This window comes from Electrophorus electricus, chromosome 20 (assembly GCF_013358815.1).
Source record: "Electrophorus electricus isolate fEleEle1 chromosome 20, fEleEle1.pri, whole genome shotgun sequence".
Lineage (NCBI taxonomy): Eukaryota > Metazoa > Chordata > Actinopteri > Gymnotiformes > Gymnotidae > Electrophorus > Electrophorus electricus.
Window position 1 is genome coordinate 9,828,815 of NC_049554.1, and position 14,876 is coordinate 9,843,690.

The following is a 14,876-nucleotide window of genomic DNA, read 5'->3' on the forward strand; positions in this document are numbered from 1 at the left end:
TTCCGAACATTACCAACATGAATGATGAGGCGGGTCAGACACTAAAATGCCGTTACCACTATCGCCTTCAAGGATTGTTTTTGTTTAGGTTTTAAATCAATGAATTGCAAAAGCGTTTGTGAATCGCTCACAAGAGCAGGCTGCTGTAAGTTGCGAGCCGTGTGCAAAGCAAGAGGGGGGGCTGGCTCCGAGTGTGCCGTGTGCAAACCGCGTGTGGCGCAGCGGAGAGAGGAGGAACCGAAAATAAACAGCAACGAGTCACGTAGCTGAGGTGAGTGCCTTTAAAGGGCGAAAATACAAAAATTAACACGATGCATATGCTGTGTGACAACGTCACGCTGTCCGAGAAGGTTGGCGCTCTCTTAAAATAACAAAGAAATGATAAACTGAAGTGATCTGTTGTGGAACCTATACAGAAGGTAAACAAGTGAAATTTTCTGGCCGCGCACTTCGGCCTACTGCGTCAGGCTCCGCGCGGGAAAGTCGCAGGATTTGATTTAAATTGCTTACTAAATGTCTTTTGTGGTATCAAATTAGTGCATAGATCTAACGCTCAGGTAAAGGCGAGTAACTGAGGAATAGATTAAATGTCACCGCGGGACTGTGTTACGGGGCTCTCCCTATGGTTGAGGGGGTCTGTGCGTGTGAGCACAGAGGCCGCAGGCGTGGGTGGGCGGCGCGAGCATATTCCAATGGAGCTGCAGAAACCCAGCGTGGGGCAGCCTGAGTTCGGTGAGTCGACGGAGGGGAATTTATCCAAAAAATATGTGGCTTGTATTTTTTTGTAAGTTGGGTTTCCCGTCACTAAAAGAGCAAATTTAGACTTTACAAGCGAAAGTTACCTGAGCAATGACCTCAGATCAGATGACTGCATTTTTTGCCTAGCTTATTAGCTACCTAATATAGCTAGCTAGCGTTAGCTTATTCAGTTTCAGACATGCTGTCTCGCTTGTTAGCCGCTAGTTAGTAACTGTATTGATGGTGATTCAACTTTTTATGGTTTGTCATTGTACAGCTGCACTGCTTTATCATTTGTTATGACAAGAAACATGTATTGCTGCTTTGTAAGCTGAATAGTCTTGTATAGAATAGAGTCTGCAGTATGAAACCACCTTAAGATCAAAGCATGAGTTACTCATCGTATGGTGCTGTGCTAACTAGCTAGCTGAGAAAGTTCAAGCAGGGTCAAAAGTGTTCTCTAGCTACAGTTAATTGATTATTTGAGTATAGTCATCGTATGGAGAAGCCAAATACTTTTGTTTTCATATTTCTTTGTTATGAAACGACACGTATGTCATTTCATACATACGGATATGGCACATACAATTTTAGTTGTCATGTGCTTGCACCAATGGATTTTCCAGATAGCTACTTCTGGGGTCTTAATTAATTGAATAAATTTAGTTTTATAAGCCAGAAATCGCCAGTGTTAATCTTTTATTAAAAAAAATACTACTTTTGAGACTTGTTTTCTAGTACCAATATGTGGCTGTTCAGTCCTGCCAGCAGGCTCATGAGTCTTCCCTGTGTTATAAGGACATTTATCTCTTTCCATTTTTTACAACCATTCATTTTACTGAAGGTGGGTCATGACCTATTTGCTTTTTGTTTTTTGTTTTTCTCTTCCACAGCTTTAGGTTGCAGCTGAAGGAGATGAGTAGCAACGAGTGTTTTGGGTGTGGCCGCACAGGCCATTGGATCAAGAACTGTCCGAATGCTGGCCGTGGGCGGGGCAAAGGTCGTGGGAGGGGAAAAGGTGAGAGCCTGCTGTCCCAGTATTAGCTACTTGGTCCTGTGCTGATATTTCAGAATTATTTGTGTAATTGACACATACTGTTACCTTGATTCCAAACTAGATCTTTTCTGTTATCGCTGTGGTGAGCCAGGCCATGTTGCAAGAGACTGTGAAAGAACAGAAGATGGTAGGAAAATTGTGATGTGTGCACATGCGCACAGAAATGTAATTTTGTAGTACACACACACACTTTCTCAGTTTAGTTCTAAGATTTTCACAGGAATAAACATTGTCTTTTATAAGTTGGCCATCATGTCCTGATTAAACTCCTAGAGATGCTATGTTAATTGTGTTTTTCCCCACTCCACAGCCTGCTACAACTGTGGCAGGGGAGGCCATATCTCCAGAGACTGCAAGGAGCCCAAGAAGGAGCGGGAGCAGGTCTGCTACAACTGTGGTAAAGCTGGGCACGTGGCACGTGACTGTGACCATGCCAACGAACAAAAGTGTTACTCCTGTGGAGGCTTTGGGCACATCCAGAAAGGCTGCGAGAAGGTCAAATGCTACAGGTGAGCTTGCTGATCATGCCAGCCTGGAGTCACAAACAGCAAGTTTTTCCCCTCACTGATTTGTTTTAATCAATTGTAATTTAGTGCGAGCAGATGTTTCAAAAGTTTTTCAGCAAGCTCTTTTCTATTTCTTGGAAACCATTAATTTGTTCAGTGAATCTGTAACTAAATTGCAGAGGTTGTACTTGATTGATGGGTAATTCATGTCATGTTAGTTTGTTTCAATGATTTCTTATTTCCTTCCTCTGAACCCATCTGTGGCATGTGTCCCACAGGTGTGGTGAGATTGGCCATGTTGCCGTCCAGTGCAGCAAAGCAAGTGAGGTCAACTGCTACAACTGTGGCAAATCTGGGCACCTGGCGAAAGAGTGCACCATTGAGGCCACTGCCTAATTTCGTCTCCCAAGTTGCCCCTCCTTTTTCTGATTGACGGTTGTGTTCTTTTTCTCTGAATCCTCTTCACTGGCCAAAGGTTGGCAGACAGAGCCTAGTACCAGGCCGGTGAGCTCTTGACATGTAAAAGGAGGAAAGGGGTGGAAAAAAAACCCACAATTTCCACTTTCTGCATTTAATACAAAAAAAGTTTATGTTTAGTTTGGTAGAGGTGTTATGTATAATGCTTTGTTAAAGAATCCCCTTTCCATGCCACTGGTAAAATAGGGATGAATGAGTTGAGTGGGAAGAAATGATGTTAGGTTGGCCTCTCCGGGCTTGCGGAACAGAGCCCCGGTGAGACAGCGAGGGTGGGGGGAGAAACAAAATCAAGGAAATGTGAACTTCCGGGTATGATTTGCTTTTCGTTTTATCAACAGCAATGAGTTAGGCTAAGCGGGATCGACCTGGAAAAGCAGCGCAAGACTCATGCGGTCAGATCCGTCCGGGCCCAACCAGCAGCACGCAGCTAAGAGGCGAAAACAGTACCGAAAACGTACCATTAACGAGCAAGTTTACAGAACATTCTGGCAAAAAAAATCAGAAAACAACATTCTTTGTAAGGCCTAAGTTGTTTGATGTGCAGAGCAGCTATGAAGTTCAAAAATCAAGTGATCCCATGATTACAGTACAGTTCACTGTACCCTTTGTGGAAAAAAAATAAACTTAAATGGGATAGAAGTTGGTGAAAAAATAAGATTTGGAGTTAGGAGAAAGGAGAATTGTTTTCTCAGAAATCAAAATGTTATTTTTGTACAATATCACTTAGACTACTGTAAAAAAAAAAAAGAAAAAAAAGTATCATTTGCTTGTACTCAGTTTTTAAGTCGGAAGGTAAATGCAACTGAAATCCTAGAACATAGAGATGTAATTTTAAACTATCAATAAAGCTGGAGGAGGAAGGGGAGTGAGAGTGAAGCTTCTTTTCTGAGATTTTACTTTTGAATAGTCTCCCACAACAGAAACATCTAAAGAGAACTTCAAAAGCTGACCTGTTGATTACTGTTGATAAAGTTCTTTTGCATCAAAATGTGTATACTGAAAAAATATGTAAACGTAGTGACCATTATCTGGTTCTATGAAAAGAACCTTTCAAATGCTACATCCCTCACTATGATAGGCACTTATGCATCATAACAGACTCATGTATGTAATAGACAATTTTGTATATGCATGATAAATTATTTGAACTGCTCATATTGATTTCTGAAGGCTATTTTCATGTATAGAACCCAGGAAACATCTGTAATGAGGCAGTTAGATGAAGCCTGACTATTGGTTCTTGAGTGCTTAAACCTTTACTTCAGAGGAAAATTAACAGAGACTGCTAAATTAGAACCTGAGGGTACTGTCCTTTGAAAGTTGGGATCAATTTCAGTGCCAGGCCTTCCCTGTGACTCAATGATATAAATAGCTACCCTAAACCAAGCCTCTGACCACTGAGGCTCCTATGATAAAGATACCCATAGCATTAAACCTTTTCAGAAAAAAATCAATTAAAATGTAATATTTTTACCATATCTTTTTGGGATCTAAATAATCTTTTTTATTGATAAATACTAGAACTAAAAAACAAACTGAAGAAATTATCCCAGGATATGCATGTTTACAGTGATTCTGTGAATGTGCTAAATCTAACAAAGCTACTATCTGATGACGCACAGTAAACTCCTTACCAGCATCTCTGTGCTTTGCTCCAGTTGGTCTAGTATTTGATCGTATGCATAATCACCAAATAATTAAGGAACAAAAAAAATAGTTTGAAACCTGAGATTTTGATGTGAATGCTGCTCACTGATGTGTCATTTTAGACATTTAACACGGACAAAGCTGCTGAAGGGATTATTTATTAATAAATTCATATGAATCCTTAAGAATAGTGTAATTGTAAGGGAATAGGTCTGTGTAACAGCTGGCTTTCGAGATATTTGAGCTAGTGTAATTTCCAAGGTATTACATTTCATCAGTAAATAATTCAATGGCAAGTTTAAAGCAGATTAAAGCACATTATAGCAATTGGTTTAATGTACATGCACCCTCTATTTATGAATGCTCACCCCCAGTAATAACATCTACAAATTGTATGCAAAAAATGCCATACCCTGTCCATGTGAATTTATTACATTTATGGGGTCTGAAATGACATTTAACATTGTACTGAATGCTAATAATGTAATGAATATACTGCATTTCACAGTATAATTAATAGCATCCGAATGCTGTGTGGTTACTAAGAATTTGATTAGAATGGTGCTTGATGACTGATGTATAGCTCAGTGTAACTGGAACCCATAGACCTTGTGATCAGTTTTTCAACACCAAGGTCACTTCAGTCAATTGCTGAATGAGATGAGCCCTAATGAAGACCCACTAGGCTTATCATAATGATCGTTCCAGGTTAAGGTAAGAGAATGTTAGTCTTCTGCATTGGATTGTGAATTACAATACATAAATAGGCCCAATAAGGAGGATATTTGCTTTGTCATTTTATATTATATATGCTTCTTACCAGCATATATAATTCTTATGTGACTGTTGTGTGAGGATTAGATAATGTCGATTAAAAACCTCAAAGATCAGTGTAATTTGCCAGAGAAGGAAGAATTGCTTCTAGGTCAGGGAGAAGATGAAAACATTTCAAAATCCAAATGTGACTCAGAAGATGTGTTCAGCATTGGTTCCACAAATCTGTGTCCAATCAGCACTCTGGCTATTTGTGACACCAAACTGACCGAGTGGCTTTCAGGTCCGTCTATAGACGTGCCAGGAATCCTGGCTCATCTGCATCATGCATCACCTCTGGAATCGATAAGAGAATTAGTGGAAATGGAAGAGCCCTGTGAACATCGGCGTCAACAGGATGGGGCAGCCCGGCTGAAGGGACAACCTGCAAGCAAGGAGATAATTCCTACCACAATCATAAGGTACATGTCAGTCACCCAAGAAGGTGGTGGAGATGCTCAGGAACAGACCATTTTTGAAGAAGAAGTGGATTCTACCACACAACCGGGTGATGCACACCTGGAGAATCCTATGACAGATGCTTGTAGTTCAATGCTTCAAGAAGATACTGAAGACTTTACAATCAATAAACAACCACAGGTGGAGTGGTGCTTTTCTTCTGTTTGTAATGAACAAAGTGAATCTACAGAGCGTAAACTGACACCATCTGATGCTAAAACTGGTGTTTTAGAGGTACAAATGGACAATCATTCCTCTGTCATCCATCTGCAAAACATTCAAAACCCCAAAGAGGGACATGTGTATCCACAAACTGCTATAAAAAGAAAAGCTAAGCTCAATGATAAGTCAGAGTTAGACAGTGAACCAAGCTTGGAGGAGTTTCACAGTCAGACCAGTGAAAAGGAAGACATTGCAAATAGTGTGGCTAACCAGACCCTAATTGATGTTCTCTCAGCATGCAAGGCCAAAGTGGAGCATCTTGAACGGGTCAAAGCATCTTCATTTGATCTCTCAGTTAAGGTATGGCATATCAAATTGATTGACATAAAACGCTCACCAGTTATGAATAATTGACCAATCTATTGTAAATGTCATATAGAGCTGAGAATAGTAATTTCATGCAACTCTTGTGAAAAAGGCTTTTTAAAATAAGTGTGCATATCAGATATACATGGTCAGCAACTAAAAGCATAAACTGTTTTTCATTTCCATGAAAACCGTAAATTAATCAATCCATCAGACATCTGTACACTTATACTATTAGGACTAATATCTTTAAATATAAGCATTTGTATACATGCTTTTTAATGAAGCAGTAAAAAAATCTTAACATTCTGTAAAATTAAGAAATATAAGAAATCTGCAATTAATTTTAAGATTTGAAAGTTTTTCTGATAGAATAAAATGCCAGTACTGACACTGTTAATTCTGTGTTGTTTTCTATTGTTATATGATAAAGTGAGTAAACTGATAATCCACTGGAATATGTAATTAGGACTAAAACATCCTCCTGATAATGAAAGAATATGAAAGGACTATTGGAAAATCATCTAGTATCATCTAATGATCTATATTTTATGCCACTCAGTTTTAAGAACCAATAAAATGATAAGGTTTTTTAAAATGAGAATGTCTCTGTTTGGAGTGGGCAATGTTAAATGTTTCTGCTGAATTTTTAAAAGAGCTCTGTTGTTTTAGGGTACTTCATTAGGATTCCTCATATTAGCTTGTTTTATTGAAATTTTGACCCTGTAGCTGCAGTCTGCCAAAGTTATGGCTGCCAGGCTCAATCAGAGGGTGCTGTGCTTGGAACACGAATGCAGTCGGAAAGAGAAGGTGATACAGGAGTTGACAGCCACTCTAGCGAAGACAAACAAAGCATTGCAAGCAAGGAACTCAGAAATGACCACAGTCACCAAGGAGCTACACCACCTTCAGTTTGAAGAGGCTGCAAAGAAGAAAATGGCTAATCCTGCCAGAGCTGTCATGGTCAATGGGCATACCAGTCCTAAATCACAAAAGGCATCACTTCAAAATAGGAGTAGTTCAAAAGTATGTACACTGTTTTGAAACTGGAATGTACTAGTCGTTAATATTGCCCTATGATAAAATATTCACTAATGATACTAATGGTATTGACGATATGCATTATTAAAACCTACTGACTTTAGTGTGTTTTATCATTGACGGTAGCTAGCTGAAGTGATGTTACACAGTGCAATTTGTAAGTAACTAGGTAGTGACAGATTTATCTTTGTACCCCAGCACATAGGAATTCAAATGAAATAATATCTGAGGTTAAAATGCAGAGTATCAACTTTATAGCCTACTGTAGGCGTTTGTATGCATGTTTTTAGCAAATTGTAGCCTGGCCTTCCTGATCCTGAGGCTTGGCCCTGGATGGCTTCTTGTGGTAGACATTGAAATCATGCTGTTGTATTCTTTTCTTTGATATCCTTTGACACATCTGTGCCTACGTGTTACAAGTTTGAAAATATTCTGTTTATCCACTGCCATGCTTATCTGTGGTCTACCAGGTCTGTTGCTAATCTCAGCAATGATATTTGTTTTGTTTGTTTCTTAATAACCAACAGTTTTTCAACACAACTAAGTTAATGTTTTGCCCGTCTCCTATTGGTTTATTCTGATTTGTCAGTATTTTATCAGATGTCAGTTAACTCTTGGTACAGTGAAAGTATATAAGATAAGACCTGTGATAGAGAATTTATACAAACCTACTAGTAGATGTGATTATTTTTGCTTTATTTCAAAATGTACAAAAACTTTACTTATTTTGTACGTACTTTGTGTTGCATCCATTTTCAGGTACAGCGATAGATAATGCACTTATTGGGGAGGCATAAAAGTAAAATAAAAACTGCAAGCTTCTTTCAGGGTCTTGTGTGTGCAGTGGGGATGTCTTTGTTACTGTTCACGTTCATTAAAATTGAAGGATGGAACATTAGTCGCTTTCAAGGGTCAATGCGTGGTTCACCCTCACCGAGACTAAGTGTCATCGCCAGGTTCATTATGCACACCTGCAAATGGACCTTCACTTTTCAATACTTGTTCTTCTGGAGAAAGCATTTGGTTTAGCTCGAGCACTCTATGCCTGAATTATTTATTATGGTTGGATTACAGGATTAGTAACCCAAGATCATCTCATACTATGCTTCCACATAGTATCTAAACAGTTTAACGTACTTGAAAGGAGGAAGACAAACGCTTTTGATTAACGAGGAACGACCAGTGTTCAAGTACAGTACACGTCACTTTTTAAAACCGCTACTTGATCACTGCTGAGATCCTGTTTATGAAAATAATTTCGGATGTGTAAGCGGTACAATCCTGTTTTTATTGGAGGTGTTTTGATGCTACTTATTGGAGATTTATAGCCCATTCTATGCGATTTCAGGAACATTCACAATAGACAACCCTCCGCCACTAGATGGAGCTGCGTTATTAAAATTAGATTTATTTTTTTTGAATCTTTCTTTTTGCTGATAGACTTATCTTTGTATATGTCCAAGAATTTACTTAATCTCTGCAATGCTTTCATACACGTAGACTATTTAAACACAAAAGGTATCGTGGAACAAAGATTCTTTGAATAAATTATTCTGGTCGCCAGGGAAGTTGTAAATCGTTGCGTCAAATTTCTGCGACGGCGTGAGTAAACGCAAGGGTCTGAATTGAAAGCTAAACATGGTGAGCAGATATTTTAGATTTTTTAAAAAAAATCTTGAACATACCATTTAGCTGTTACATTTTGGCTTATCTTGGCTTATCGATGTACTTTTTAAACTTAGGTTATAGCTATTATTTTTAAGTATTTAAAAACTAGAGCTGGTTTGTTAACAAATTAGTTAGCTAGCTAACTATGTCAGTAAGATGGAAATTGGCTACAATCGGTCAAAAACTCAAAACAGTGTCCATCACTACTGGAGATATGCTGTGTTATTATTTGTATTATTATTGTTTTACTATTAGTATGAATGGTTCTTACCAGCATCTCCAATTCAGAAGCAGCACTGATCTGTGTCTGAAAGCACTGCAAGGTGCTTAATCACATCGAAATATGTAGCCTAGTCTTCCCGCAGTTCAGAGAAGTCTTGCTTTAATGAGAATATTCGGCACTTCATTAACTCGGTGGTCCAATAAAGCTCATGTTTATGACATATGGATAAATGAAACACTGCTGCATCTTCCAGTTTCTGAATATTGGCTAATAAATAATTGTGTTTTATCATTCAGGCTCGAAATGCAGAAAAGGCCATGTAAGTCCTGACTTATTTATCTGTGTAAATATTTGAACTGTGTTGTTTTATTTTCATTTGCCCGAATAATTATAAATCTTATGCATTACTGCTTATGTATAAATTAGTCATATCAGGTGTAAACTGGCTGTGTTAAGTGTAAACTTGTTGTGTTTTCTCCCCTGCAGGACGGCCTTGGCCAGGTTTCGTCAGGCCCAACTTGAAGAAGGAAAAGTCAAGGTAGAATCTAAGTTCAGTAGTGTTCAGGATCAGTATAAACGTAACACTTTTAGTAATTTCTCATGATTGCGGTTGACTCTCACAGGAAAGACGCCCTTTTCTTGCCTCTGAATGCAATGAGTTGCCTAAAGCAGAGAAATGGCGTCGGCAGGTAAGAGAATTTTCTGCAAATGCTGGTTTGAGCCAATGAGAAAAAGGTTTTCAAAATACACTGTTCTGTGTATTTTCAATGAGTGTGGCACTGCAGAAACACTATTCATTGTTTTTGTTTGTTTGTTAGTTTGTTTCTCTAAAAATTGTTTTTACTGTAATCATGGACACACATTTGTGCTAATTAAAGCAAAACCTTTGTGGTTTGATGCTCAACCTTTCTTATAGATCATCAGTGAAATTTCAAAGAAGGTGGCACAGATCCAGAATGGTGAGTGCTGCTGCATCATTTGAGGAATCTGGAGTTATATTTGTAGGTGTATTGATTGTACAATGTCTCAGATTGTGATCACACTTTTGATTAATATTCCTCAGCTGGTTTAGGGGAATTTAAGATTCGTGATCTGAATGATGAAATCAACAAGCTTCTCAGAGAGAAGGGTCACTGGGAGGTCAGAATCAAAGAATTGGGAGGCCCTGATTATGCGGTAAATTTTGAATTCCACATTGTGATAGTAAAATAGGAATTGTCATTCAGCATTAGATATTATATCACAATCTAAGTTACCTTAATTTTTTGTATGTAATATAAAATAAGTAATTCTGTACTTTATTTAAACAATTCTAATCTACTTTCAGTAGTTGACCTGCTAATCAAAGTTCTGCTTCAGACGTCTTAACTATAGAAGGCTTGCGTAATGATTGCATATTACATTGTAACACTGTAACTTTTAAAAATAATTACTGAGTCTCTATCTGGGACTCCAGTAAAGTGGTCATACTCCAGTAAAGTTGATCTCCAAGCCTCATCCGCCACAACTAATCAGTGTTGGGTCTGCTGAAAGAGGTGTTTAGGAGGTTTCAGAATTTTGAGTTGGAGCTGAACTCTTATAAAGCACCGGGAGGCTTGGTGAACACTGCTCTAATGTGCAGCAGAACTGTCTTTGAAATGTCTGTCTTTGTACAGAGAGTAGGACCAAAGATGCTTGACCATGAGGGCAAAGAGGTCCCTGGAAACAGAGGCTACAAATATTTTGGTGCTGCAAAAGACCTGCCTGGAGTAAGAGAACTATTTGAAAAAGAACGTAAGTTGAATGTTAGCATTTTTATAATGATGCCTTTTTATGTAGTTATGGTGACTGCAATGTCCAACAAAGTGCTCGATAAAGCATAATAAATCCAGAATAGTTTAAATACGCAATAAAACAAGACATGTTTAAGCAACAGCCAATCAAATAACTGCCACAACCTTGTTTCCGCTTCCTATTGGATCACAGAAATTTAGTAAGCTAGCCAATAAATGCTTACACACAATAATTCATTCCAACAGGGACTGTTTTATGTATTAATATATTTAGTCTCTTTTCTATGATGAAGGCCTTTGTGCTAAAAACATTAGTGAAAATTAGAACTTTAAATTCTGCCGTCACAAAGAGTGGCTTGTTTTATTTTCTCTACAAAATCTGCAGTGTACCCACTTGGGGCATAGAAATTTCATTGTTCATTTGTTTCTTTTGTTTATTGGATTATTTCAGGCTGTTGGGAACTTATGTTTACAAGTGCATTCTGATCTGCAATGTTTTGCCTCCCAATGTTTTTCGTGTTGTTTTTAACCATAGAATACAGAGCATCTTTATGAACAAAAATGGCTGTCTGAATTGTAACTTGTAACGTCTACGCTGTAGCTGTCCCACCACCCAGAAAAACACGGGCTGAGCTGATGAAGGACATCGATGCTGAATATTATGGCTACCGGGACGAGGACGATGGGGTTTTAATACCTTTAGAGCAAGAGTATGAGAAACAAGGTAGGTCGTATTTACCTCTACTGCATCCGTTGGGACCTTTCTCCCTAACGTAGTAATAGCAATTGACCATTCAGAAGCCACTATGTTCCCCTCATTTAAAAAAAAAAAAACACAGGACGTTTTAACGAATCCATACTAAAGTCTATTAGTGCACTTCAGCCAAAATGCAGTTTCCCTATGAGAATGTAGGTAATTCTAAAATACTGCATGTCTGTTTGAATCCACATTCATACCTTAATGCAAAAGTCCCCAATTTTATCGCAACCACTCAAAAACAAAAAAAGAAGCAGCATCAAATTTAGGTTTATTGCATTGCTTGCTCTTCCTAAGACTTTAAATTAGTTATATGGTGCTATCAACTACATGAGTGACAAATCCATGATATTCAAGCTAAAAAAATTACTTCACTTCTTTAGGATCTGGGAGAGAGAGAAAGACAGACACAAACACACACACATGCATGCTCACTGAAAGAAAGACATTGGACTTTTTCTCATCTAGTCACAAAGGGCAGCTTTGTGCATGTACTACGTCAAGAGTCGAAGTCTTGTGCGCTACACGCCACTACCCATGTGTTGCCATGCGTTTCCTATTTGGTGGAATTATCTGCATACCTGGTGTGTGGCTTTCTGCTGGATGGGTCAGTCAGCCATGCTCCAGTCATGTTACTCCCTTCAGTCACACTGATTTGGTGCAGTGTGAAACACCTTAGGATTTTGGTACCAAGAGCTTGGTCATCTAAGTGCTGGGTCATTTAGGCCAAGCTAAGATCAAGTTAACGTGTATGACCAAATGTTAATAAACCAGTTTCTAGAGGCACTGATAGTAAACGTGTCTTTTAAGGCATTCGCACAATGCCTTCCAGATCCTTGATCTATTGTTTTATTTATTTTGTCCCAGCGATGGCAGAGGCCATTGAGAAATGGAAGGCAGATAAAGAAGCCCGTTTAGTGTGTGGAGGGACCAAAGACACAGAAGAAGAGGAAGAATACATATACGCAGTCAAAGAAGATGAGGTAGCGGCTCTTTTGGAGAACTTGACCTCTGATATGTTATAACCGGTCATTTTACTACGGCATGACTGGGTTGCTAAATCTTTATGATTGCAGACTTAATAGTAGGGGGGGAAAATGTAATATTGTAAAAATGTAACTGAAGGCATCTTTGATAAGAAAACTTGAGTCTGTGTATTATACGTGCTATATTTGTTTTAAATGAATGTAATGATGGGAAGAAAGATCAGACAAAAATCAAAACAAGAACAGGAAATTGCTATAATGAAATAACATAATCAGTTCATACTTACTTCGCAGTTTTAGTTTGACATTGTGACTTCACTAGATGTGTGTAGCCTTCTTGGATTGGTATTGACCAAATTTTGAAGCTTGTCTGTTCTAGAAATAATTCCTAATTGGTGGACCTCTTTTTTAAATTTTATCCCCGTTTGTTCTCCCACCTGTTGCTCTAATCTGGGTTCTTTCTACCAGCAATCCGATGACGAGATGAGGGAACAGATGGAGGGGGAGGATGGAGCACAAACCTTTATAGCTCATGTGCCTGTGCCGTCACAGAAAGAGGTGAGCGATTGTCAACATCGTACAGTGTCACACATTTTTAGTGAGCGTTAATGCAGCACTGGATATTTTAGCTTTAGATAGGGAAGTACAACTGTTTATTATTCTTTATTTGGACCTCTAATTAATTGCAAAATGGTCACAATTCATGCATTCCATTTAGTACTAAACCAGCTTTGAACAATTGAGCGTGCTTGTAGGAAACACAGAGAGAAACATGGGTAGCCCTATAGGAGTAGGATCAGGATATTAGTCCTGACAATGTGAAGTGCTTTTTGCAAACATTTGTTTTCTTTAAAACATTTGTTTTGTAACTCCCAAGGGCAAAAAAAGTCTTTCTGGTTTAGTGACGTTAAAGTTCTAAGCTTACAAAAACAGACTGAAGCTCCTCAAGCATCCTAATCATCCTGGTTCTACAAGTTGTAATACTTCTGTTGATCTGTCGCAGATCGAAGAAGCTTTGGTCAGACGCAAGAAGATGGAGCTCCTGCAGAAGTACGCCAGCGAAAGCCTAATGGCCCAGAGCGAGGAAGCCAAAGCGCTGCTTGGCCTGTAGCGGCCTGGGCCTTCAAGTGTGGGTCCGTGTGTACTCAGGCCGCGTACTCCTGCTCTTCCCTCGCTGGCAGGCGCCTCAAGATCGTGCAGCAAGGGACAGACTCGCCACAGCGATTTGAAATTCCAGTGGTTGATTTAATTCTGAGGTGCTGCAGATGACGGAGGAGAAATGCAAGGATTTTCACATAAGTCATGGGAGTCCAAATTAATTAAATATTTCAGGTTGGAGTAGACTCTTTATGTGTACCGTAACTTCATAGGGAACACCAAAAAACTGGTATAGTGGAATAGATTACTTGCTGCTGTTCACACATGCCATTTGATATTAGAAGTGGACTTATGGGTTTGTAGAATATTTTCTGAGAGTAAGTGATTTCGCAAAATGTGAAATATTTTGAGGAGTAGATGAATATCAGACATCTATGAGATAAGCATCACACAACTCTGTAAATATGTGGGCATTGTATACAAAACATGTTTTAGACCAGTAAATAATTTTCTACAAAAACTTTGTTGTTTTTTTTTTAACCATAACCATTTTTAACCAAAGGGCGGTACTTCTACAATGCCAGAAACAATTTCTGCTGTGGAATCCCATCCGCACTGTCTTTGGGGAAAACGCTTAAAAAATAAAAGCGTCGAATACAATTGAAACTATACATAACTCGGCTAATTGTGCAAATAAATATAAGGGGCCAGCGACATGAATAAACGGAGTTCTTTATTAGTAATCAGGCATATGGAGTAAAAGTAAAGGCAAAATAAAAGTAAAGCTGTTTTCCAGGCATCCCCCTCCCCTTCTCCAATAGTGCAGTTGAACGTATTTAGCTCAGGTTTTTAAGTACTTTTACGTAAGTGCATGTCTCTTTTTCCTTATAATTACATTTGAACAGATAGTTTGATGTGGCAAACGGTGACCTTACGGCACGTTCACAGCTGTAAATGTGGCAGCGTAACGGCTTCTCCCCGAAAAGCCTGTTTCTGTCTCACGAAAACGATGTAGACCGTCGTCTGCTAATATTTAACAACATTGTTCTACAACATTAAGTTCGACACCTTTGTTGATATGAAAATCACAGTGTGAGGGCTATTCG

The 14,876-nt window shown here is 38.7% G+C and overlaps 2 protein-coding genes across 3 annotated transcripts; both read left to right on the plus strand.

Moving 5' to 3' along the window:
• Positions 1 to 163: 163 nt before the first annotated feature.
• On the plus strand, positions 164 to 3,931 carry cnbpb (CCHC-type zinc finger, nucleic acid binding protein b). 2 transcript variants are annotated; one of them, XM_027015295.2, is made up of 5 exons: positions 164 to 271; positions 1,632 to 1,756; positions 1,857 to 1,922; positions 2,106 to 2,304; positions 2,580 to 3,931. In XM_027015295.2, the coding sequence occupies exons 2-5, from the start codon at positions 1,654 to 1,656 to the stop codon at positions 2,695 to 2,697; spliced, it is 486 nt and encodes a 161-aa protein (XP_026871096.1). In that variant the 5' UTR covers positions 164 to 271; positions 1,632 to 1,653; the 3' UTR covers positions 2,698 to 3,931. The 2 variants fall into 2 exon arrangements, with proteins under 2 accessions (XP_026871096.1, XP_026871097.1); XM_027015296.2 differs by lacking the exon at positions 164 to 271 and adding an exon at positions 326 to 419.
• Positions 3,932 to 8,851: 4,920 nt separating this feature from the next.
• On the plus strand, positions 8,852 to 14,297 carry isy1 (ISY1 splicing factor homolog). Its single transcript, XM_027015269.2, has 11 exons — positions 8,852 to 8,907; positions 9,454 to 9,476; positions 9,644 to 9,695; positions 9,781 to 9,846; positions 10,074 to 10,116; positions 10,221 to 10,333; positions 10,813 to 10,930; positions 11,531 to 11,653; positions 12,554 to 12,669; positions 13,141 to 13,230; positions 13,676 to 14,297. The coding sequence occupies exons 1-11, from the start codon at positions 8,905 to 8,907 to the stop codon at positions 13,781 to 13,783; spliced, it is 855 nt and encodes a 284-aa protein (XP_026871070.2). The 5' UTR covers positions 8,852 to 8,904; the 3' UTR covers positions 13,784 to 14,297.
• The last annotated feature ends 579 nt before the right edge of the window (positions 14,298 to 14,876 follow it).